Source organism: Oncorhynchus tshawytscha, linkage group LG14 (assembly GCF_018296145.1).
Source record: "Oncorhynchus tshawytscha isolate Ot180627B linkage group LG14, Otsh_v2.0, whole genome shotgun sequence".
In the NCBI taxonomy this organism is placed as follows: Eukaryota; Metazoa; Chordata; class Actinopteri; order Salmoniformes; family Salmonidae; genus Oncorhynchus; species Oncorhynchus tshawytscha.
Genome location: NC_056442.1, coordinates 37,206,303 through 37,232,232, shown reverse-complemented (window position 1 = coordinate 37,232,232; position 25,930 = coordinate 37,206,303). Strand labels below are relative to the sequence as shown.

The following is a 25,930-nucleotide window of genomic DNA, read 5'->3' as shown; positions in this document are numbered from 1 at the left end:
GTAAAATCCCCAAAGTAAAGAGTTCTGCCCCCTACTGCTGGTCAGGTGTATTTATTTGAAGGATCGGTATGATTAAATTTTTTTTAACCTTTATTTAACTAGGCAAGTCAGTTAATTAAGAACAAATTCTTATTTACAATGACGGCCTACCCTTAACCCGGACAATGTTGGGCCAAGTGTGCGTCGCCCTGTGGGACTCCCAATCAAGGTTGGATGTGATACAGCCTGGAATCGAACCAGGGTCTGTAGTGACTCCTCTAGCCCTGAGATGTAGTGCCTTAGACCACTGCACCACTCGGGAGTCCTGATGTGCAATTAATAGATTGTTTTAATGTGAAATTAATATGGATGATTTTTAGGGTTAGGGAAAGTGCAGTGAATCGAGGCACTTTTTAAGATGCCAATATAAATGAATGTATTTATGGTTGTTTGTAATTTTGTCTTGCCTTTTAATCATTATATGTGATATTGTTTTTACCATCGAGGACCACTTTGGAAATAAGCATATTAATGAATAATTTCAAGTGATATCGTCTGGGTCCACATTGTACATTTTGATGTATATGTTGTCTGTTACCCAAAATAAAATAAAGTAAATTAAATTCAAAGGCTGATAGAGGCCTCTAGTGGCCAAAAGGCAGTTTTAGCATGGGCAGGGCCTCCAGCATGCTCCCACCATTTTGAAGTAGTCTAAGTAGTTATCTAGGTGGGGATGCCTATGGGTTGTAGCCTCAGTGGCGCTGCCCGTGGTGTCACAGACGCTATAATGGCACATATATAAAAATAAGTGCTCTATCTATCTCTATGGTGCGCCCCACAGGCGCCCTTCAAGCAAATCGTCGTTGACCAACAAAAAACTCGTCACATCCGCGATATGGATTTCAGGAAGTAATCTAAAATAATAAAGTGGTGAACAACTTTCAGAGAGAGGAGTAAACTTCTAAATGACAAGTGTCTAAATGTAAAGCCGGAGTTGTTTCTTATGTGTTTCTTTAGCGTCGTTGTCGGAACATCACGTTCACCATGATTACCGCACTGGAGGTTTCATGTTGGCCAAGCTGAAAACTAAACTTTGAACAAGGAGCTGAACTTTTTCTGAGGTTTGACTTGCCCTAAATATTATTTGCCATGGCTTACCATAAAGGTTCTATTCATTTTAGGGCATTATTTATCATGCTCTGTTTTGGAATGGCAAAATCTCTCTATACCATTCCACTTAAAATATTTATAGGGACGTTTAACTCTTCTTTGGATTTGGATTTAACTCCTATGAAACGAATACAAGCCTCGGGAAATGGACTGTCCCTGGCATCTGATCCAGCTGGAATAGTGAACTTTCTGGACATGGTCACTAACTTACAAGGCGACTCTGGCAGAGGTTACTACATGGAGATGACACTGGGTACCCCTGGTCAAAAGGTATATGAGAATATGACCTAATGTTGTTTTTAAGTTTTCAATGTGGAATACATTTCTTGACCTCTTTGGTATCACAGTCCAAATGTTTTCAAATGAAGGAGATATGCATACACACTACCGGTCAAACGTTTTAGAACACCTACTCATTCAAGGGTTTTTCTTTTCTTTTTTACTATTTTCTACATTGTATTATAATAGTGAAGACATCAAAACTATGAAATAACACATGGAATCATGTAGTAACCAAAAAAAAATTCAACAAATCAAAATATTTAGGAGATTCTTCAAATAAATCAAATCAAATCAAATTTATTTATATAGCCCTTCGTACATCAGCTGATATCTCAAAGTGCTTTACAGAAACCCAGCCTAAAACCCCAAACAGCAAGCAATGCAGGTGTAGAAGCACGGTGGCTAGGAAAAACTCCCTAGAAAGGCCAAAACCTAGGAAGAAACCTAGAGAGGAACCAGGCTATGTGGGGTGGCCAGTCCTCTTCTGGCTGTGCCGGGTGGAGATTATAACAGAACATGGCCAAGATGTTCAAATGTTCATAAATGACCAGCATGGTCGAATAATAATAAGGCAGAACAGTTGAAACTGGAGCAGCAGCAAAGTCAGGTGGAAGTTGAAACTGGAGCAGCAGCATGGCCAGGTGGACTGGGGACAGCAAGGAGTCATCATGTCAGGTAGTCCTGGGGCATGGTCCTAGGGCTCAGGTCAGTTGAAACTGGAACAGCAGCATGGCCAGGTGGACTGGGGACAGCAAGGAGTCATCATGTCAGGTAGTCCTGGAGCTCAGGTCCTAGGGCTCAGGTCCTCCGAGAGAGAGAAAGAAAGAGAGAAGGAGAGAATTAGAGAACGCACACTTAGATTCACACAGGACACCGAATAGGACAGGAGAAGTACTCCAGATATAACAAACTGACCCCAGCCCCCCGACACATAAACTACTGCAGCATAAATACTGGAGGCTGAGACAGGAGGGGTCAGGAGACACTGTGGCCCCATCCGAGGTCACCTCCGGACAGGGCCAAACAGGAAGGATATAACCCCACCCACTTTGCCAAAGCACAGCCCCCACACCACTAGAGGGATATCTTCAACCACCAACTTACCATCCTGAGACAAGGCTGAGTAAATAGCCACCATTTGCCTTGATGACAGCTTTGCACACTCTTGGCATTTAAAAAAAAAACTTTATTTAACTAGGCAAGACGGTTAAGAACAAATTATTTTCAATGACGGCCTAGGAACAGTGGGTTAACTGCCTTGTTCAGGGGCAGAACAACAGATTTTTTTTTAACCTTGTCAGCTCGGGGATTTGATCTAGCAACCTTTCGGTTACTAGTCCAGCACTCTAACCACTAGGCAGAGGCTAGAAGGCAAGGGAGGGATGGGGGAGGGAGGGATGGGGGGGGGATGGGGGAGGCGGGGGAGGGATGAGGCGGAGGGGGAGAAGAGTTGAGGAGAGAGGAGAGAAGAGGTGAGGAGAGGAGAGGCGAGGCGAGGTGAGGTGAGGTGAGGTGAGGAGAGGTGAGGTGAGGAGGAGCAGAGGCAAGGTGAGGTGAGGAGAGGCTAGGTGAAGAGAGGAGAGAAGAGGTGAGGAGAGAAGAGGTGAGGTGAGAAGAGGCGAGGAGAGAAGAGAAGAGGCGAGGTGAGGTGAGAAGAAGCGAGGTGAGAAGAGAAGCGAAGAGGTGAGAAGAGGTGAGAAGAGAAGAGGAGAGGAGGTGAGGAGAGGAGAGAAGAGGTGAGGAAAGGCGAGAAGAGGAGAGGCGAGGAGAGAAGAGGTGAGGTGAGAAGAGGCGAGGTGAGAAGCGAAGAGAAGAGAAGAGGTGAGGAGAGAAGAGAAGAGGTGAGGTGAGGAGAGAAGATGCGAGGTGAGAAGAGAACAGGTGAGGAGGTGAGGAGAGAAGAGGCGAGGTAGGGTGAGGAGAGAAGATGCGAGGTGAGAAGAGAACAGGCGAGGTAGGGTGAGGAGAGAAGAGGCGAGGTAGGGTGAGGAGAGAAGAGAGCGAGGGGTAGGGTGAGGAGAGAAGAGGCGAGGTAGGGTGAGGAGAGAAGAGGCGAGGTAGGGTGAGGTGAGGAGAGAAGAGAAGAGGCGAGGTAGGGTCAGGAGGGCGAGGTAGGGTCAGGAGGGCGAGGCGAGGTAGGGTCAGGAGAGAGAGGCGAGGTAGGGTCAGGAGAGGCGAGGTAGGGTGAGGAGAGAGAGAGAGGCGAGGTAGGGTGAGGAGAGAAGAGGCGAGGTAGGGTGAGGAGAGAAGAGGCGAGGTAGGGTGAGGAGGAGAAGAGGCGAGGTAGGGTCAGGAGAGAAGAGGGCGAGGTAGGGTGAGGAGAGAAGAGGCGAGGTAGGGTGAGGAGAGAAGAGGCGAGGTAGGGTGAGGTGAGGAGAGAAGAGGCGAGGTAGGGTGAGGAGAGAAGAGGCGAGGTAGGGTGAGGAGAGAAGAGGCGAGGTAGGGTGAGGAGAGAAGAGGCGAGGTAGGGTGAGGTGAGGAGAGAAGAGGTGAGGAGAGAAGAGGAGGAAGAGGGTAGGGAAGGAAGAGGAGTGGGAAGGTAGGGAGGGGAGATAACAGAATAGGGAAGGTGTGAGAAGAGAAGAGAAGAGAAGAGGGGAGGCAGGGAGAGGAGAGAAGAGGGTAGGTAGGTAGGGAGAGAAAATGGTAGGGTAGGGAGGGGAGAGAAAATGGTAGGGTAGGGAGGGGAGAGAAGATGGTAGGGAGGGGAGAGAAGAGAAGAGGGGAGGTAGGGAGGGGAGAGATAATGTGGTGGCAAGAGAGAAAGAGAGAACAAGGGGAGGGGGCACAATAACACCAAACCTCAAACAGTTCTATCTATTGTATGATGCAATTAGAGGCCTGATGTTAAACAAGGCGTTATTCAAATGAACCACTAATTGCCACATCTGTTAGCCCCGTCGCAGCAAGGCTGAGGTGTTGGCTGGAGTGCGTCACATCTGGTAATTGGTACAAACAGGTAGCAGATGTACGTCCCCTCCACTGAGCCTCTGCTAATTAGCCAGGCAAGGCTCAACCACAGGCGACTAGGCCGCCGTGCTGGCTCGGGGGTGGGGAAGAGGAGGATTTGCCTGGCAGTGGCCCAGCCAGGCTAGGGGAGTACGGAAGAGGATTGAGAGGGTAGGAGGTACAAGGAAATGCCCCTAGTTTTCCCCAACAGACTGCGTCAGAATGGTCTGTCCGGTTTGGGCCCAACGTGAGTGGCGTGCTGCCATCGGTGTGGTGGCAGTAGGGTTCCAGATGTCAGAGCCACGGTGGTGGGACTTCGGCCAGTCCAACTAGGAAACACAGATAGGGACGCAACATAGAGCTTTGAGGAAGTACAGTGCCTTCAGAAAGTAATCACACCCCTTGACTTTTTCCACATGCATCCTGTTTGCAATAAGGCACTATAGTAAAACTGCAAAAAATGTGGCCAAAAAATGAACTTTATGTCCTGAATAAAAAGCGTAATGTTTGGGGCAAGTCCAACACATTACTGAGTACAACTGTTCATATTTTCAAAGCATGGTGGTGGCTTTTTTTTTGGTTGATAAAAAGAAACTAAGCACAGGCAAAATCCTAGAGGAAAACATGGTTCAGCCTGCTTTCCAACACTGTGAGACAAATTCCCCTTTCAACAATATTCTAAAATTATATAGAATATTGCCAAATATCCACTGGAGTTGCTTACCAAGATGAGATTGAATGTTCCTGAGTGACCTAGTTACAGTTTTGACAGAACTTGGAAGAATCTAAAAAATAATAAGAATATTGTAAAATCCAGGTGGGCAAAGCGCTTAGACTTACCCAAAAAGACTCACAGCTGTAATAACTACCAAAGGTGATACTAACATGTATTGATTGACTCAGGGATGTGAATAGTTATGTAAATGAGATATTTCTGTATTTCATTGTCAATACATCTGCAAAAATGTCTAAAAACATTATGCGGTATTGTGTGTAGATGAGCGAGATTCATTTTTATTTAGTCCATTTTGAATTCAGGCTGTAACACAACAAAATGTCAAGGGGAATTAATACTTTCTGAGGGCACTGTAGATCCTACTAGGGTTTTTGTTTACCGTATATTGTGAGGAATAGCTAGGCCTATTTACTCAGTGTTTGTCCGTTATCAATACTTCCTGCTCATCTGTTTTTCAGAACAGGGTCGACAACACTAGAATGCAGAATACTCTTGAGTAGCCTATATATTGAGAGCAGAATACTCCATTTGTTCTGTCTGGGTGTCAATTAAGGTCTTCACTGTAAAATCTCTGAGTAAGTCGCTTCTTATTCTTAGCTTTGATGAAGCCCATGCTTTAGTTGAATGGAAACAAATATCCAGAAAATCATGTTTTCCTCAGGCTGCTTTAGGGAAGAAACAGGAAATAGAATGTCACACCAGCAGACCGCATTCCTGTGTGTTTCCTGTGTGTTACCTCTCCTCCATCAATCCAAAGTGCCTTAAAGGCTGGGTATGCAGCCTAACATGATTTGAGGTCATGTTTAAATGGTAAAGAAACTCATTTTGAGAGCCGTGGGGGGCCTGTTTATTATGGCCTCTTTAATGATGAGGAATGTTAAGTAATGACTCTTCTGCGCCGGTCACCGAGGTGACAGAAGTCGGTTATCTCATTAGTTCCCCCTCGTTGAATTGAAGCCTGAGACAACATAATCTCAACTGCTGCTTTGCTGGCTCATGCTCCGCTCCTGCTCGCACACAGTCGACAAATACCAGGTTGGAGGGACATTTAGACTCTGGAGCGATGGGTGGACGTTTTTCCCAATGACTACCAGACCAGAGAGCTTTTTTTTCTAATCCTCAGACGTCAGAAGCATATTAGTAAATACCCTGTTCAGCTCAAAGCACGATTACTGACTGTGAGTCAGTTTGTGTGCTTATTGCGTGTATTAAGATGAATGGGGTTGAGTTGTTCTGTGTGCTTAACCCAGATGGTTGAATGATTGATAAAGTACTCACTACTCTTTTGTTTTCCAGCTGAATATCCTGGTTGATACAGGAAGCAGTAACTTTGCAGTGGCTGCAGCAGCACATCCCTTCATCACACACTTCTTCAACACAGCACTGTGAGTCGTCAGGCTCTCATATTTACTCTCAGTGGAATAGCTCTTTCTATAAGGTCAATAAGAAGCCTACGTTATCTACACATTATATTTGGTGGCCCCAATAATATTCGAAATTGCCTTAATTCAATAATCAGTGTTTCACATCAATCTCATAATTTATACTACAATCTGATCGTGTTTATTGTCGTTTAGAATTCGCTCAGGCATGTGTTTGATAAGATTTCCTTTGTCTAAGAGTACTGGTGACTCTCCCTGTCCCTCCCTGTGTTCAGTTCCAGTACGTACCAGTCCACTGGCAGGGGCGTGGCCGTCAAGTACACCCAGGGCAACTGGGAGGGCGAGCTGGGCACCGACCACGTCCGCATCCCCAGCATCCCCGGCACCCCCACCATCAACATCGCCACCATTCTCTCCTCCAACGGATTCTTCCTCCCGGGGGTCAACTGGCAAGGCATCCTGGGCCTGGCCTATCCCCTGCTGGCTCAGGTAAAGGGCGTGGGCTTGGTGCACCCTGGGACTCTGGATATGAAGGAAGGGGTTCCATGCCTTTCGCCATGTCTGTTTGATTTGGTACAGTGGTGTACGTAAGCGTGGCGGGGCATGAAGAGCTGTTGAATGTTATCAAAGAGCAAATCAAGGTTCACACACATGATATTGTTCATAATCTCATCATCACATAGACCCATGGGGTGTGGTGGCTGAGGCTATTCTGAGCTGACACAATGTATGCCTTATGCAGATTGAGGTCAACCATTTTAAATCATTAACATGCAAGAATGTACGGTGACCACTGTACTGCAGTTCTCAGCTTTTGTTCAGATGATTTGCAGAATGTTTGTCAAACATCACATGTATACATACACCATGTGAAGTCAAGATATATATGGGGGGGGGTCCTGTTTAGTCACGGTGATAACTGATAAGACTTTATGCTGTCATTCTCTGTGCTTACAGCTTCACTATTGACCAATAGGACAGCCAAGACATTACACTGTTTTCTACTAAGTTAATGACCAGTGTTTTGTGTTTGTCTCCTGTTTCTAAGCCTGACTCCTCGGTGGAGCCCTTCTTTAACTCCGTGGTACGACAGACAGGCATCCCAGATGTGTTCTCCCTCCAGATGTGTGGAGCTGGGTTGTCAGACAGCACCACTGCCGACCCCGCGGGGGGAAGTCTTGTGAGTAGTCAGGAGGAGAAAGCTAAAGGCTACGTATGGGAGGAGTGAATGCTGGGGGGGAGACTTCCTTATAAAGGCTGGTTGTTGTACTGCAAAAGAGGATGATTATTGAGGCTGTTTAATCTCACGCACGCTAGGCAGACACTTGGCATAATATTGCTCCCGATGCCCAGACCAGATAAACCTTTCAAAGGCGGATGAGACTGAGTGGCATTTTTAGAAACATGATCGCTAGCAAGTCTCTGCGCCTCCCAATGAGTTTCCCCATTGGACGCCCAATCTAGTTAGTGAGTGGCTAATTAAGCTAAGAGAGCCCCCTGCCGAGAGCAGGGCTGTCGGTGTTATAGGAGCGGTCGAGCTGACCACGTGAGCCTCTGAGAGGGGCAGATGGGAGAGATGGTGGGGTGTAATCACTGCCTGCAATGCCATACCAAACTGTGCCAAGGCATTCCATTGTAGTTTTATTACAGTATTCAGGCAATCATTGTCATCAATCATTTATACTGTGAATGAAAACCCAGTTTTGTTTCAGGTCATGGGAGGGGTTGAACCAACATTGTATTCGGGGTCCATGTGGTACACCCCTATAAAGGAAGAGTGGTACTATCAGGTGGAAGTATTAAAGCTGGAGGTTGGGGACCAGAATCTAAACCTGGACTGCAAAGAGGTATGAGACAGACTGGCCCCATGTTGTTTTCTAAATGTTTCAATCTGCACAACACGTCAGGAACAAAGACTAACCTTGGCCCTAAGCCCAAGGCTGTTTCTAGTCAGCATTCTTGGTGGATTAGCCTGTAGTGCAGGTTTGGAAAGAGGAAATAAAGCAACAGTTAATAAAGACAACAATATGCTAATCATGTTTCTGAAGCCTTCCAGGAATCAAGGTGGACATTTCAGATTTTTGTTTGATCAAGATCTTCTGAAAGGAAACCATGTAACTGAAGAGGAAAAATAAAATCTGCCTCCCTGTTTCTTTATACATCTTCTCTCTCTCCTCACTCTTTCTCCTTCTCCCAGTACAACCAGGATAAAGCCATAGTGGACAGTGGAACCACTCTTCTGCGGCTGCCTGTGAATGTGTTCAATGCTGTGGTGGAGGCCATCTCAAAAACATCTCTGGTATGTCAGCCTCTGTGCTTATGATCAAATGACAAAGGACTTCTAGGATTACCTGGTTGTCTGAGGACACTTCAGTAACTGTGTAGACTGAGGACTGAGTTATTTCCTTTTCATACAGTATGACCACGGCCTGTATTTTTCCACCCCAATATGGCCAACTTTGTTCTGGTCTACAGATCTGAGAGAAAATGTGTAGTCATCTATGTAAAAGTACACTTTTTTTTCACAACTCAGTAGTTTTGTTGGAGTCTTAATCCATCGCTGTCTTTCTATGGTCCAGATCCAGGACTTCACCTCGGGGTTCTGGGGTGGCACTAAACTGGCCTGCTGGTTGAAGGGAGAGACACCATGGAGGTTCTTCCCCAAACTGTCCATCTACCTGAGAGCCACCAACAACAGCCAGTCCTTCAAAATCTCCATCCTCCCTCAGGTGACAACAAACGTCCCCCATGTTGCCCCAATTTTGTTGTTTTCTTACGCCAACCAACATCCGCCATCTTGTTATGAGCTTTAGATCTGTTTGCTGACAGCTCTTTGATTGACATTAGTGTGTCTATGTGGCTCCTCCCTGCAGCTGTATATCCAGCCAATCACAGACGTGGACGGTAGGCTGGACTGCTTCCGCTTCGGCATCTCGTCGTCAGCCAACGGCCTGGTGATAGGAGCAACTGTCATGGAGGGCTTCTACGTCGTCTTCGACCGGGCTGAGAAGAGGGTGGGCTTCGCTGTCAGCAGATGTGCAGGTGAGGGCTGGAGACACTTAAGGGCATAAAGGATATTATTGGGTCTTACATAAAGCCTTGGACTTCCAATACAATATGGTTATGGCTCTAGCATCAGAAAATATGTAATTTTTTGGGCTATTAAATGTTTATCTGCTTGGTCAAGTGCCCTTCGTATCCAAAATATCGCATTCCTCAATACGTCAGTCATTATAACCCCAAACCCTCCCTCGCTCTAGTGAACGGTGGGCTAGCCGTGTCAGAGATCTTGGGGCCCTTCTCATCTGCAGACGTGGCATCTGACTGTGCTGCTGGAGGGCTGCTGAAGGAGCCCCTTCTCTGGGTCATCTCCTATGCCCTGATGGCCGTCTGTGCTGTGGTACTCCTCATCCTGCTCCTCCTCCTTTCCTGTCGTCACCGAGACCGGTCCGGCGAGATCACTGATGAGTCCTCGCTGGTCCGCCACCGCATCAAGTGACTGAGGCGGGCCTCGGGTGACACGACAGCGGCCACCGGCAGTCCCAGTTCTACTGAGGCTGGGAAAGGGGAGGGGTTGGGGCTTCACTGACCAATAGGACTGTTCTCTGGACATATCATGGGGGGGGGAAAACCTAACCCGTTTGACCAGTGAACACTTGTCTTAGCTTAGATGTTACCACTTCTTTGCACTCCAGTTTTACATCAACCTCTGATTAATTTAGACATGTTATAAGACTGAAGGTTGGGTAGCAGAAAGGAATCATGCTATCCTTATGCCAGCCCAGTCCCTCATTGCACATATTACCTGCTGATTCTCCACTGCCTACAACATGGTAGTGAAGCACACTGCTCTCAGCTGAGAGACAAGGTCCCAAGAACTCTTAAACAGTCAGGTTTCTTTTTACTTCTTAGAAGCCTCAACTCAATAGGATATTGTAAATTATGCTTTGAAGTTTGTTGAATGTTCCCCACAGGTATCAATACCATTATTTCATGGCAACTTCTGTGATAAAAGGAGGAATGTTTCGTAGCAGTTTCTTATTTTCATTCACAAAGCACAACCAGGAGTTCAGACAATTGAAGATGCACACATTATGTTGGGGTAAGAAAATCACTTATCATACTTCCCTATGTCCTCATATGGGAACTAGCATGGTTTGTAACATTTTTAATTGCACTGATCAAGTGTCAAAATATGAAGATCAACATCACTGCATCTGTATGAGTGAGAATGAAGCAATCGATAGGATTTTGTAACCGACATTGATGATGTACTTTTACTGCTATACATATTTGAAATGTCAATGTGATTGTATAATATTATTTTAAAAACTTGCCATGGAAGACAGAAAACTGATTTGTAAGGGCACATATGTTTCTATGCTAATTAATATGTTCTAAATTGTACAACACCCAAAGTTACCCATGATTTCAAAAGTGGAGATAAATTGTCTTAAGTTGTACTGTATTTTTCTATCAAACGTTAAAGAAAATGTTTTGCAAAGGTGTTGATATGAAACTGTTGTGCATGATCATGTTTGTTTAAAATGTGTTTTAACTGTATATCAGTGCCAAAGTTGTGATTGTATATAATTACATTGACCAGATTAAAGTAAAGGCTCTCTCATTCCAGTGTGATAATAGGCCCGGCCTCTATTCCAACAGCCTTCAACCTGGATAAACAATCCACCATTCACTTGACTAGTATGACTAAAGAAAGAGTTACACAAGTAGAGGGCACCATGATGCAGGTTTACTTTCTCTAATCTTGAGCTCAAGAGGAACTACCAAGAACACAAGCACCATCTGGTGGTCAAAGTGGTATATAAACGTAATTACTTTTCAAACTGAACAGTATATATTACACAAAACAGTATCAGGATGTAGAAGTGGTCATTTAATGAATACATACATACAAATGAGGACAAATTCAATATGTAGCACAAATATTGCATTTCTGATGACACACTGTACGTACAAACATGTCTTTCTGGCTTTTCTATTCAGAAAAAAATGTTTCCACCATTTCATTCTGATTGTCCACCAGTGATTTCTCAGTTTCTTTATTTCTGCAAAACCAAACACACCATAGTTACAACTTCCCATTATTAAAAAGTGTATACATGTAAATCACAACAATAGATTTAATGGTTTCTTATACCTGCATTTGTTCATAGATCCAGCCTAGGAAGAAGGCGACGTTTCCATAGATGCCTGGTTTGTTCCTCGGCACAGACATCTCCCCAGCTTGTGTCCCCTACCAGCCACCATACTGAGTCCTATAACAGCAAAGGACCGTGTGAAGATTCTGGAGGTAACAGGCACAAAAGTATCTATATCCACATAACCTGAAAGGCCACTCAGCAAGGAAGAAGCCACTTTTCCAAAACCGCCATAAAAAAGCCAGACTATGGTTTGCAACTGCACATGGGGACAAAGATTGTACTTTTTGGAGAAATGTCCTCTGGTCTGATGAAACAAAAATAGAACCGTTTGGCCAAAATGATCATTGTTGTGTTTGGAGGAAAAAGGGGGAGGCTTGCAAGCCGAAGAACACCATCCCACCGTGAAGCACGGGGGTGGTAGCATCATGTTGTGGGGGTGCTTTGCTGCAGGAGGGACTGGTGCACTTCACAAAATAGATGGCATCATGAGGTAGGAAAATGATGTGGATATATTGAAGCAACATCTCAAGACATCAGTCAGGAAGTTAAAGCTTGGTCGCAAATGGGTCTTCCAAATGGTCAATGGCCCCAAGCATACTTCCAAAGTTGAGGAAAAATGGCTTAAGGACAACAAAGTCAAGGTATTGGAGTGGCCATCACAAAGCCCTGACCTCAAACCTATAGAAAATGTGTGGGCAGAAATGAAAAGGTGTGTGTGAAGGCAAGGAGGCCTACAAACCTGACTCAGTTACACCAGCTCTGTCAGGAGGAATGGGCCAAATTTCACCCAACTTATTGTGGGAAGCTTCTGAAAGGCTACCCAAAACGTTTGACCCAAGTTAAACAATTTAAAAGCAATGCTACCAAATACTAATTGAGTGTATGTAAACTTCTGACCCACTGGGAATGCAATGAAAGAAATAAAAGCTGAAAAATCATTCTCTCTATTATTCTGACATTTCACATTCTTAAAATAAAGTGGTGATCCTATCTGACCTGAAACAGAGAACTCTTACAAGGATTAAATGTCAGGAATTGTGAAAAACTGAGTTTAAATGTATTTGGATAAGGTGTATGTAAACATCCTACTTCAACTAATATATATGTTCTCATGATATTGCATAAATACGACCTACCACTAGAAACTGTGCTGCCAAACCCTGAAATCCAGAATGTCTGGGGAGCAGTGAAGTCCAGCCCGACATTGGGCAAACACACAGGCCTTATTTGATCTGCATAGGAAAGAATGTCTGTGCTATGAGCTTAGCCATGAGAAAAATATTACCTGCATGAAGTGCTGAAATAGTCTGCTGAGAACAACAAGAGAATGTAAGTCCTACCATTCATCTGCAATGGTTTAACGAGTCTAATGAGGACGATGTTGTTATTCCCAGTCTCTGTGTTGTAATCATGGGTGACAATGTGGCTCACTGAAGAACGGCCACGGCTGAAGTGTGTAGATATTTGATTCCCAAATCCTGCATGTCCAGTCTTCAGGATAAGAGTGACTGAAATGAAAGACAACTGAACTAGTCAATTTAACCAGGATGCCACAGATTCAAAAGAAAACGCTCAGAAGTGGACTGTGCTGGACATACACGACAGGTCAAACATTTTATAACAATAAAAATTTGAAAATGGGGGTGAAATTCACACATTTAATGTCTTAATGTACTCTGAAATGAAAGCATAAAACAAATAAACAATTGGAGACACAAAATAAATCATGGAATGGTTTTGTTTAACAAAATTGAACCAACATTTTTGCAGACATAACAGCCGAACACAGTCGTGGCATTCTTTCTACAATGGAAATCAAATATTGGAAAGATCTTCCCAACAAATGTGTTGCACTTGTAGGTTGCTTTGCTTTCACCCTTCTGCCCCGTTCATCCCAAACCAGCTCAATGGGGGTTACGTCTGGAGACTGTGCTGGCCATTCCACGATTTGAAGCCTACCGTCTTGTTCTTTTCTTCTAAGGTAGTTCTGACATAGCCTGGAGGTATGTCCTGGGTCATTATCTTGCTGTAGGATGAACCCCATAGCCTGGAGGTATGTCCTGGGTCATTATCTTGCTGTAGGATGAACCCCATAGCCTGGAGGTATGTCCTGGGTCATTATCTTGCTGTAGGATGAACCCCATAGCCTGGAGGTATGTCCTGGGTCATTATCTTGCTGTAGGATGAACCCCATAGCCTGGAGGTATGTCCTGGGTCATTATCTTGCTGTAGGATGAACCCCATAGCCTGGAGGTATGTCCTGGGTCATTATCTTGCTGTAGGATGAACCCCATAGCCTGGAGGTATGTTCTGGGTCATTATCTTGCTGTAGGATGAACCCCATAGCCTGGAGGTATGCCCTGGGTCATTATCTTGCTGTAGGATGAACCCCATAGCCTGGAGGTATGTTCTGGGTCATTATCTTGCTGTAGGATGAACCCCATAGCCTGGAGGTATGTCCTGGGTCATTATCTTGCTGTAGGATGAACCCCATAGCCTGGAGGTATGTTCTGGGTCATTATCTTGCTGTAGGATGAACCCCTGACCAACTAGGCGTACACCAGAGGGTGTTGCAAGGCGCTGTGGTAGCGGTTTTGGTTAAGGGTGCCACTCACTCTTTGCAAGTCGTCGTCTCTGGATTCAGTAAAAGAGCCCCAGACCATCACACTTCATCCTCCATGTTTGACAGATGGTGTCACACACTGTGGAACCATCCTTTCGCCTACTGAATGGCGCATAGAAACCCAGCGTCAAATGTTGATTCATCGATCCATAAGACAGTCTTCCAGTCTTCAGTAGTCCACCGCCAGTGCTTCGTGGCCCAGGCAAGCCTCTTCATATTTTGCCATCTTAGCAGTGGCTTTCTTACTGCCACTCGACCTGTCAAACCTGCAGCTCGAAGTCTTCTCTTCACAGTTGAAACTGAGACTTGCTTACTTCGACCAGTGTTAAGAGGTGCTTGAAGCTGTTGTCCTGTGAGCCGCCTATCACGCAAGCTGTTGACTCTCAGAAACTTGTATTGAATAATTTTGCACGCCCAATTTTTCAGTTTTTGATTTGTTAAAAAAGTTTGAAATATCCAATAAATGTCGTTCCACTTCATGATTGTGTTCCACTTGTTGTTGATTCTTCACAAAAAAATACAGTTTTATATCTTTATGTTTGAAGCCTGAAATGTGGCAAAAGGTCGCAAAGTTCAAGGGGGCCGAATACTTTCGCAAGGCACTGTATATAGTGTATATATATATGGCGTATATAGTGTGTGTTTTAGGGTAGAGACCAAATGAGGGAAAACACTATTACTTACAGTAGTATCCAAGCAAGATCCCAGCAACCAATAGGAGGAGAACACTGATGACCGTGGTCATTAAGTACTTGATGTGCCTGTCCCTCACACCTGAAACAGGTTAAGGTATATGGACAAATTCCTCTACATTCTTCTTCAACATAACATCAAAGACTACTAAAAAAAAGTTGTAAAACATTTTTTTGTTGTTGCTTAATTACAATACCACATTAGTCTGACAGGAAGAGGACTAAATGTATACTGGTAACAAGGTAGAGGCAGTGCTATCAGGGGGAGGTGCAGGGCCCAGTTCATGTACAAACTGGGGTAGTTCCTCCGCAGATGGTTTGAGAGGAGGGGATCTCCCGAGTCAATTAAATCTCCTGATCTCCTGAATCAATTCTCTTTATTATCTTACATGTCAGCTATTTACCATCCAATGGTACAATGAACATATTCAAGAACAACCATTTTTCACTTCAAGTGACCAAAAAAATCTAATTTATATATAATTTGACACTTGATACAAAGAATTCAGAGCAACACAAGAAAACAAGTCATTTACATGTTGCATTAGAAACTTAATAATTGATTACAGTCTATTGAGTGCAGAAAGCTAAAATATCATCTGTGATTGATAAGGAAGCACATGGTGCATCAAGTATGTCAAAACATAAACATTCATTATTCATACATAGTATTTTGTAGAAAGCGGACTAAGATTGACCCAGGCCCCCTGGTTTCTCCCAGTATGTTAGACCTAGACCCAGGCCTGCCAGCCGGGGAAGAGGCGGCTGAGATTGTTAGGGTCCATGGCCTGCTGGATGAGGAGGTTGACCTGCCCTCCTACACTGAGCACCCTGCCATCCTCCACCCCCTTCAGCTTCTCCTGCAGCCGCAGCAGCACGCGCTCCGCCACCTTGTTGAAGCTCTGGCTATCACTGCTGAGAGAGAAGAGACAGCATATTGTGCAGCCAATATATGAGATTCGTTAAAAATGTTTATAGCACAAATGTAAATGACCAACACCAAGCCTTGCCACATGATTTTCTTTAAAGAGTCTGACGCGAAGGATATACTGCTTTCTCTGGAACGGGCCCAAATCCCTGTCATTTGTGTGAAGAAAAGACAGAGAAAAAGGGGGCGGAGGTCGGGCTGCCTTCTATTGGCCAACGTGCAGTCATTGGGGGAAAAAATGGATGATATACGAGCAAGACTATCCTACCAACGGGACATTAAAAACTGCAATATCTTATGTTTCACAGAGTCGTGGCTGAACGATGACATGGATAATATAGAGCTGGCGGGATTTTCCATGCATCGGCAGAACAGAGAAGCTGCGTCTGGTAAGACGAGGGGCGGCAGTGTGTGTCCATTTGTCATTAACAGCTGGTGCGCGATGTCTAATATTAAAGAAGTAAAGGTATTGCTCGCCTGAGGTAGAGTACCTTATGATAAGCTGTAGACATCACTATCTACCAAGAGAGTTCTCATCTATATTATTCGTAGCCGTCTATTTACCACCACAAACCGATGCTGGCACTAAGACCACACTCAACCAGCTGTTTAAGGCCATAAGCAAACAAGAAAATGCTTGTGACAGGGGACTTCAATGCAGGCAAGTGGTCAGATGACGCAGATGCTATGCTACAGGACTATTTTGCTAGCAGAGACTGGAATGTCCAGGATTCATCCAATGGCATTGAGGAGTATACCACCTCAGTCATCGGCTTCATCAATAAGTGCATTGACGACGTCGTCCCCACAGTGACCGTACGTACATATCCCAACAGAAGCCATGGATTACAGGCAACATCCGTATCGAGCTAAAGGCTAGAGCTGCCGCATTCAAGAAGTGGGATACTAATCCGGATGTTTATAAGAAATCCCGCTACGCCCTCAGACGAACCATCAAACAGGCAAAGCATCAATACTAGGATTAAGATTGAATCCTACTACACCGGCTCTAACGCTCGTCAGATGTTACAGGGCTTGAAAACTATTACGGATTACAAAAGGGAAACCCAGCCACGAGCTGCCAAGTGACGCGAGCCTACCAGACAAGCTAAATGCCTTCTATGATCGCTTCGAGGCAAGCAACACTGAAGCATGCATGAGTTCACCAGCCAACACCGGACAACTGTGTAATAACGCTCTCAGTTGCCGATGTGAGTAAGACCTTTAAACAGGTCAACATTCACAAAGCCGCGGGCCAGACGGATTACCAGGGCGTGTACTCAAAGCATGCATTGACCAACTGGCAAGTCTTCACTGACATTTTTAACCTCTCCCTGACCGAGTCTGTAATACCTACATGTTTCAAGCACACCACCATAGTCCCTGTGCCCAAGGAAGCCAAGGTAACCAGCCGTAGCACTCACGTCGGTAGCCATGAAGTGCTTTGAAAGACTGCTCATGACTCACATCAACAGCATCATCCCGAATACCCTAGAACCACTCCAATTTGCATACCGCCCCAACAGATACACAGATTACGCTATTTCAATCGCACTCCACACTGCTCTTTCCCACCTGTCCACAAGGAACACCTATGTGAGAATGCTGTTCATTGACTACAGCTCTACAGCGTTCAACACCATAGTGTCCACAAAACTCATCACTAAGCTAAGGACTCTGGGACTAAACACCTCCCTCTGCAACTGGATCCTGCCACGCTGATCCTCAACACTGGGGCTCGTCAAGGGTGTGTGATAGGTCCCCTCCTGTACTCCCTTGTTCACCCACGACTGCGTGGCCAAACATGACTCCAACACCATCCTTAAGTTTGCTGATGACAAAACAGTGGTAGGCCTGATTACCGACAACAATGTGACAGCCTATAGGGAGGAGGTCAGTGACCTGGCAGTGTGGTGCCAGGACAACAACCTCTCCCTCACTGTGAGCCAGACAAAGGAGCTGATTGCGGACTCCAGGAAAAGGAAGGCCGAACAGGTCCCCATTAACATCGACGGGGCTGTACTGGAGCGGGTCGAGAGTGTGTCCACATCACCAATGAACTATCATGGTCCAAACACACCAAGACAGTCGTGAAGAGGGCACGAAAACATCTTTTCCCCCTCAGGAGACTGAAAAGATTTGGCATGGGTCCCCAGATAGTCACTTTACCCCTACCTACATGTACAAATTACCTCGACTAACCTGTATCCCCACACATTGACTCTGTACAGGTACCACCTGTATATAGCCTCGTTATTGTTATTTTATTGTGTTACTTTTTATTAGTTTTTACTTTAGTTTATTTGGTAAATATTTTCTTAACTCTTTCTTGAACTGCATTGTTAGTTAAGGGCTTGTAAGTAAGTATGACACTAAGGTCTACTACACCTGTTGTACTCAGCGCATGTGACAAATAAAGTTTCATTTGATTGTTCAAAGGCATGTGGAGGGTTTGGTGAGTAACATCAGGACTGAAACAGGACTGAGAGTGTACTCTGTCAGGCATATGATTCCACTTGATGGTATACTAGTAGGCAGAGACCCCTGATGTAAGGGGTTTATAGTACTGAAGAGTACCTGGACTTGCGGTGGGCTTCCAAGATGTCTCCCCCCAGTGTAGAGTTGAGCGTGGACTGGAGCTCAGCCTGCTCATCATGCTGCTGCTGCAGGTAGAAGGCCTTGAGAGGGTTCATGGTCCAGTCAAACAGAGGGTCGTACAGCAGGACCTACACCACAGGGCAAAGGAACAGCAGGAGTTATCACATAAACATGTAATGAACATACACTCCAAGCTCACATACAGACAGAGTGAATGTGAACAGTATTTGTGCGTGTGTATATGTTTGTGTTTATACCTCTACAATAGTCAGCAAGGCCTCTTGAGAACTCCTCATGACCTCCATGGTCTTCTCACAGCATCTGAATGGTAGAGATGAACACAGTAAAAATTATATCCTGATTTTAAAAAATTTGCTTGAAAAAAATCCATCCAGATCTACCTCCATTGGGATTGGGTCTTGTTGTCTGCTCACCTTCTGAAAACGCCCTCCACCCCCGTTATGCCCATCCCATCCACAATATCTCTGGATAGCCTGAAGGGAACAGTCTCAGGAGTTGGGAGAATCTTGCCCTGTTCAAATGCTACACCTGAAGAGAGATAAACGCATTACACCAAATACCTAACCCAAAATGTTCTCAAGACACGTTCCTCAAATGTTAACTCAGACACAGCTATTTGGAGTACCCTCCTTACCCAAATCAATATGCACCAGTTCAGCTGTCTGTTCGTCTATAAGGATGTTCTGAATGTGCCTATCCCCCAGTCCAACAATGTAGCCCACTGAGGAGAACAAACACAGAAACAAAGGAATCAGATGAATAGCCAAATAAAATTGTGTAGGTATGGTAATTATTGTATTGTGGAGAGCAGAGGTGATGGTGTTTGTACCGATGGAGGAAGTGGCCACACTGCGAGTGTAGGCCAGCCGTTTTTCCAGCCACACTGCCGGGTCCAGGAATCGCTCCATGCAGAAGTACCGGAAGACAGGCCGGAAGTTCTGACACACCTCACTGAAAGCCTGGGTCTTCCCACCGGAACCAAGCCTCTGAGACTCCTACAGTAAAAACAATATGTTACTACGACATTACAGTACAGTACTACACAATTCAGCCATCAAGGGACTAAGAATAAATGAGTCAAAGTGAGACTCACCATCATCTTTTTCCGGCAGGTTATGCTGGTCCAGTCTTGGGGGCAGAAGCGTGTGTGAGCGCCCTTTTGGGGGTCTATGAGGAAATCCCCTATAGGGACGGTCCCCGAGCACCACTCTAGAACCCCACTACGCTGGGAGAAGGGCACCACCTGGGGGCAGAGACAGGGGCCTCAATCACTCCCATCCACCAAAATTGATAACAGCTCCTTCAGAATATTTGGGTCACATTTTTTAAATATTTTTTTACATATAACATAACAATGATATGATGAGAAAGAGCCAACTAAGTCATTTAACAGAAGCTCATCTCTTGTGGATCTATGTCTGTGAAATGTTAAGTTGTCTATTGTGCAAGTAGATTTATTTATTTTTATTTAAAAAACATACCCCCCTCCCAAAACAGAAACTCTTCTACAGAGCAATTTACAGTACCGGCAAATGTTTTGAAATAAGTTGAGCTGTGAGACTGGGGCAGTGACTGACCTTGTAGCGTCTGATGTTGAGTTTCCTCTTGCGTGTCTCAGTGTTGCGCTGCAGCAGCATAGAACACATGTGAAACACCTGCTGCATTACAGCATCCTGCCGCAGATCATCCTGGCCCTGAGGATACAGAGGGGCAAAGGTCACAGGGGGTAACAAACTACATAATATCAAAATAAAACACTACACCGGAACTGACCAATTCTCTATAGGGTTTGTGTGATGGGTGCACTGCCACATGCTATGTTGAGTGAATTTACCAAAAAAGAACATCAGAAAACGGTCTAATATACCAAATCTCTTTTTTTCAGGGCCATCAGGTAAGAAATTCAAGACTGATTCCTTCTTGGCATTTTCCATGAGCTAATCTGTTATTTCATCATGAAACGCCAACATCTTAACTGTGCATTTATTAGACTGGGAGTGACACGTTTTCCAGCAAATAAACAAAAAGTGAACAGTTCCCTAAAGAACGCACTCATGTAGAACAAAGCACTGGATAGTGTTTATTTTGTTAGACTAGAAACATAGGGGATCAATAATTACCCTCAGGCCAACATGGACAATAACTGAACCCACAACAGAACCTCAAGTCCTCTATTGTCCTTCACATGGCTTAGGTACACAAGGCTGTGGATTTCCCTTCAAAGGGTCGGGAAATGCTTTGAATTACATTGAACACACAGTTTACTCACACAATGACTTGCAGGGGGAACAGCGATATAAATCTATGGTTCACAGTTCATCTCACCTTGACCAGTTGTCGTCTGATCTTCCCGTCTGATCCCACACAGTCAATGATCTTGGGCAGGTTGACCCCTCCGGCCAGGTGAAAGTGAGGCTTGAAGGACTTGATGGTCACCAGGTTGTCATATTTACCCGAGGGGTCCACCTGTTAACACAGAGACCAATATGGACACAAGTCCTTCTTACATACATCCCTTTTCAAAGCACGCCATGGGTGTGACATGGTATATACATACATTACAGTGCAAATACTATACAAACTGGCTGCAAAACATCCTATTGCATAACAAAAATCCCCTTACGTCAGGTGATAGACTAGTGAGGGATCCACAGATGTTCAAACCCATTCTCTACCTTGATCTCCATTGTAGGAATGATGACATCATCTAGGTTCTTTATCTGCATGATGGGCTGGTCAGAGGGGATGAGGATGGCTTCTACAGAGGAACACAAGGTACAGTAACTTCACAAACACATTAGCATGTGGTAAAAACTAGGTAGTCATTCATGAAGGTGGTTGTGTTTCTTTATTTTATTTAGGTAAGTTGACTGAGAAAATATTCTCATTTACAGCAACGACCTGGGGAATAGTTACAGGGGAGAGGAGGGGGATGAATGATCCAATTGGAAGCAGGGAATGATTAGAAACTCCATGAGGGTATGAGGGCCAGGACACCAGGGTTAACACCCATACTCTTACGATAAGTGCCATGGAATCTTTTAATGGCCACATAGTCAGGACACCCGTTTAATGTCTCATCCAAACTACAGAGGGATGGGATTTTTTTTTATACCAGAGGAAAGAGTGCCTCCTTACTGGCCCTCCAACACCACTTCCAGCAGCATCGGGTCTCCCATCCAGGGAGTGACCAGGAGCAACCCTGCTTCAGAGGCAAGTCAGCAGTGGGACACAGGGTGACATGCTGTGTTCAGTGCTGTAAGGAGTGTGCCATTGTCACTCACTTTTCTCTGTCTTGTGTCGACTGGCGTCCATGTAGGCCAGAGTGATGTAGGCATCACAGAGGACCTCTATGCCTCTGATCATCTGGGCTCTCTTCTTCCTGATCTTCTTCATTATCCCCTGGGCCACCTCAGACCGCTCCTACAAGACATCACAACTTTCCTTCATTCTCACGCGACACACACTAAAAACAAACTCAGTTCCTAAGAGAATTCCAACAAGACAGTAACAGGTCATGCACACAGTAAAGAGACCCAGTTCCCTATTTATTTTATTGGCAGTGTTTAGAGAGGTGTTGGGCTTACCAGGTCCAGTTGGGAGGAATGGCGCGGGGTGCTCTTGGACAGGCGGCTGCGGGAGAAGCTCTCGTCCTTGTTAGCGTTGACCAGAGCCAGGATGATGAAGAGGGTGTGGTGAGGATGCTCCAGACACGACAGGCAGATCAGCTGTGTTGGATGGATGGATGGATGAACAGATGGATGGATGGAAACATGCTAAGCTGAGGAAGACAACTCTATAGTTCAAACAGACTTCTGTTGCTTATTGAAACATATTGAAGTCTCACCTCATTGAGAACACCATAGAAGCCCACATCCTCTGCCACTGTAGCAGACATTTTGGTCCCCATGCGGGCAGCCAGCTGGTACATGAGAGGCAGAAACTTATAGGACGGGATCCTGTTCACACCTCCCTGAAGCACAAGAAATAGTCAAACAAATTGTAGTTTCTCTCATCTGAATGGGAAGACACACTAATGCCAGGTAGCCTGGGATCCAAACAGAGAGATTTCAGTTTGGAATGGAGCCCAGACTAAACAAATAGTGCAACAAACAATATTGTATAAATGTAGTGAGTGTTTGGGGATATTAGTTAGTGTGATATCACTAACTCACCTTCATCATGTCATTGACTGTCTTGACGTCAGCGTTCTCCAGCCACAGTGAGGCCAGGCGGAACACCCAGGTGTCGTGCTCCTCACCCTGCTCAAGACAATGGATGTAGTTCTCCACAGCCTTACACAGGAACCTCCTTCTGTCAGCCTGCAGGTTGGACAGAGCCCTCTCATCCAGCTCCAACTCCCTCTGCACCTTCACTGTGTACCTGGGAGAGACAGGGAGAGGGAGTTGGAATATCACACACACACACACACACAGTAGGTATTGAGCAGAGAGGACAGTGGAAAATAAAATCGTCACAACAGCCTGGAGGCCACCTCTCTTTCAGCATCTGTCACCTACACTCAGCCGGTGTAGAACCTGCATAAAACAAGCCGATTCAAAACCACACAAGGTTAACAGTGTTCCCATCTGCTGTGAGTTTGTGTCTGACCTGTTGTTGCCGACCTTGCGCTCCCTCATCAAGTCCACCTCCTCCTTGGCCTTCTCCAGCAGAGCCTGTTTGTTCTCAAACTCAGATGACTTCATGTAGTTATCAATGCCCTGGTACTGGGCATCTGAGAACCTGGCCAGGGACAGGAAGGCCTGCGTCCTCTGGCTCTGCAGCTTGGTGTCTGAACCTATCGCATGGCCCTCGATCACAACCACTGCCTACAGGAGGTCAAACACACAGACAATCACACACACACAGACCCAGACAGTCACACACTATAGATCAACTGTGCCCAAGGAGTGGATTATATTATATGGGCCTTAGTTTTACCCTCTCCAGGTACTTCTCCAGGATGACCCCAGGGCTCTCCAGGCACGTCTCTGCCAGCCAGTTCCCACACAGCCTCAGGCACTCCGTGAACACCGGCACCAGGGCAGGGTTAACGTTAACCTGGCCAAGACAGAGGAGACAAAATTAAGCTCTAGCTTAAACTGCCTGCTAGAGTAAACTGCCTGCTACTCAGGCCCAGAATAAGATATGTATATTATTAGTATATTTGGGTAGAAAACACTCTTTCTAAAACGGTTTGAATGATGTCTGTGAGTATAACAGAACTTATATGGCAAGCAAAAACCTGAGAAAAAAAACAACCAGGAAGTGGGAAATCTGAGGTTTGTAGTTTTTCAACTCTTTCCCAAACCAAGATATTGTAAATTTGGTCCGATTGCAATTCCTATGGCTTCCACTAGATGTCAATAGTCTTTAGAACCTTGTTTCAGGCTTCTACTGTGAAGGAGGAGAGAATAAGAGCTGATTGAGTAAGAGGTCTGCCAGAAGGCCATGAGCTCAGTCAGGCACGCTCCCGTGAGAGGTAGCTGCGTTCCATTGCATTTCTAAAGACAAAGGAATTCTCCGGTTGAAACATTATTGAAGATTTATGTTAAAAACATCCTAAAGATTGATTCTATACATCTTTTGTCATGTTTCTACGAACTGTAATGGATTTTTAAAAACTTTTCGTCTGGCCTGCAGGTCGTGAATTTAGATTTGTGAACTAAAGGCGCGAACAAAAAGGAGATATTTGGACATAAATTATGTACTTTATCGAACAAAACAAACATTTATTGTGGAACTGGGATTCCTGGGAGTGCATTCTGATGAAGATCATCAAAGCTAAGTGAATATTTATAATGCTATTTATGACTTCTGTTGACTCCACAACATGGGGGATATCTGTATGGCTTGTTTTGGTCTCTGAGCGCTGTACTCAGATTATAGCATGGTGTGCTTTTTCGGGAAAGCTTTTTTGAAATCTGACACAGCGGTTGCATTAAGGAGAAGTTTATCTGAAGTTCCATGCATACCACTTGTATCTTTTATCAATGTTTAATATGAGTATTTCTGTAAATTGATGTGGCTCTCTGCAAAGTCACCGGATGTTTTTGGAAGCAAAACATTACTGAACGTAACGCTCCAATGTAAACTGAGATTTTTGGATATAAATATGAACTTTATCGAACAAAACATACATGTATTGTGTAACATGAAGTCCTATGAGTGTCATCTGATGAAGATCATCAAAGGTTAATGATTCATTTTATCTATATTTCTGCTTTTTGTGACTCCTCTCTTTGGCTGGAAAAATGGTTGTATTTTTCTGTGACTAGGTACTGACCTAACATACTCAGATGGTGTGCTTTCGTCGTAAAGCCTTTTTGAAATCGGACACTGTAGTGTGATTAACAAGTTTATCTTTAAAATGATGTAAAATACTTGTATGTTTGAGGAATTTTCATTATGAAATTTCTGTTGTTTGAATTTGGAGCCCTGCACTTTCACTGGCTGTTGTCATATCGATCCCGTTAACGGGATCTCAGCCGTAAGAAGTTAACATGTAGACTGACTCCCACTGACCTGCTCCTCCAGAGTGTGGATCATCTGTCTCAGTAGCCCCAGAGCAAGACCCTGCTCTCCCTTCGCCCAAAACACCTGGGCCTCCTCCAGCTGCCATGACGACGCTGTGGAGCCCCGCCCCCCTCCTCCGCCATGCTGCTTCATCTGGAAAACCGCCCGCTCTGCCAGCTGGGGAGGGGTGAGGGCGGCACAGGGGTGAAAAGGGCACAGCGGTGAGACGGGCACAGGGGTGCACTATATTAGTCACGCACACATAGAGACCAATGCAAATGCATGTTGTTCTGCAATATTTAAGAGAACATACTGGTAAATGGGTCAGGAGTGCTGAGTGAATCCAGACCAAAAAAAACATGTGCACTCATTCTCCTCCTATTACGTGTAGAGTAGACACACTATACATGTGGAACACACTATATAAACCCTATACACTATATAAACCCTATATGAAACACCCCCACGGTGAGCGCTGAGCTCTAGTCTACCTGTGTGTTTCCTGCGGCGCGGGCCAGTTGGCAGAGCTCCATGAGGTGGGAGGTGAGGACAGTGCTGAGGTACTTGTTCTTTTCAGGGTCTCTCTCCTGGGAGATTAGGGTCTCCTGGGCCACGGAGCGCAGGGCCAGGATGGGCTCCACCAGCGTAAAGTCACTGTCCACCAGCAGCTGGGAGTGCTGCTGCCAATGGGAACACACCTCGGCCAGGCCTACGTCGGTCAGGGGCCTGCCACAGGCCAGGGGAAATATAAGTTACATGACTTGTATTACCTAAGAGATTGAAGTATCAAAACCCTGCACTCTATAAAAAAATCTGATCATGTGTTTTTTGTATAATATTTGAAAGAGGGAGGAGCCTACAAGTCCCCCTGGGGTTTTTAATTTAACCT

At 45.1% G+C, this 25,930-nt stretch overlaps 2 protein-coding genes across 4 annotated transcripts in view; one reads left to right on the top strand and one right to left on the bottom strand.

Annotated features, from left to right (window-relative positions):
* The first annotated feature begins 843 nt into the window (after positions 1-843).
* Positions 844-11,125, top strand: LOC112267157 (beta-secretase 2). The gene is made up of 9 exons (XM_024445296.2): positions 844-1,419; positions 6,413-6,501; positions 6,774-6,987; positions 7,547-7,678; positions 8,211-8,345; positions 8,696-8,797; positions 9,078-9,227; positions 9,372-9,540; positions 9,759-11,125. The coding sequence occupies exons 1-9, from the start codon at positions 1,129-1,131 to the stop codon at positions 9,995-9,997; spliced, it is 1,521 nt and encodes a 506-aa protein (XP_024301064.1). The 5' UTR covers positions 844-1,128; the 3' UTR covers positions 9,998-11,125.
* A 4,213-nt stretch (positions 11,126-15,338) lies between these two features.
* atm (ATM serine/threonine kinase) overlaps positions 15,339-25,930 on the bottom strand; it is a 39,943-nt gene continuing 29,351 nt past the window's right edge. For 2 of the 3 annotated variants that reach the window (XM_024445292.2, XM_024445294.2), the window contains exons 46-63: positions 25,533-25,767; positions 25,051-25,218; positions 23,467-23,586; positions 23,137-23,354; positions 22,701-22,908; positions 22,373-22,498; positions 22,113-22,253; positions 21,810-21,948; positions 21,201-21,283; positions 20,851-20,991; positions 20,103-20,219; positions 19,619-19,768; positions 19,355-19,520; positions 19,160-19,246; positions 18,939-19,053; positions 18,762-18,825; positions 18,484-18,632; positions 15,339-15,893 (exon numbers count right to left, since the gene is read on the bottom strand). In XM_024445292.2, coding sequence (XP_024301060.1) covers positions 15,710-15,893; positions 18,484-18,632; positions 18,762-18,825; positions 18,939-19,053; positions 19,160-19,246; positions 19,355-19,520; positions 19,619-19,768; positions 20,103-20,219; positions 20,851-20,991; positions 21,201-21,283; positions 21,810-21,948; positions 22,113-22,253; positions 22,373-22,498; positions 22,701-22,908; positions 23,137-23,354; positions 23,467-23,586; positions 25,051-25,218; positions 25,533-25,767 — 2,611 coding nt within the window. In that variant the 3' untranslated portion in view covers positions 15,339-15,709. The remainder of the gene's footprint in view (positions 15,894-18,483; positions 18,633-18,761; positions 18,826-18,938; positions 19,054-19,159; positions 19,247-19,354; positions 19,521-19,618; positions 19,769-20,102; positions 20,220-20,850; positions 20,992-21,200; positions 21,284-21,809; positions 21,949-22,112; positions 22,254-22,372; positions 22,499-22,700; positions 22,909-23,136; positions 23,355-23,466; positions 23,587-25,050; positions 25,219-25,532; positions 25,768-25,930) is intronic. The other variant, XM_024445295.2, reaches the window with a different exon arrangement.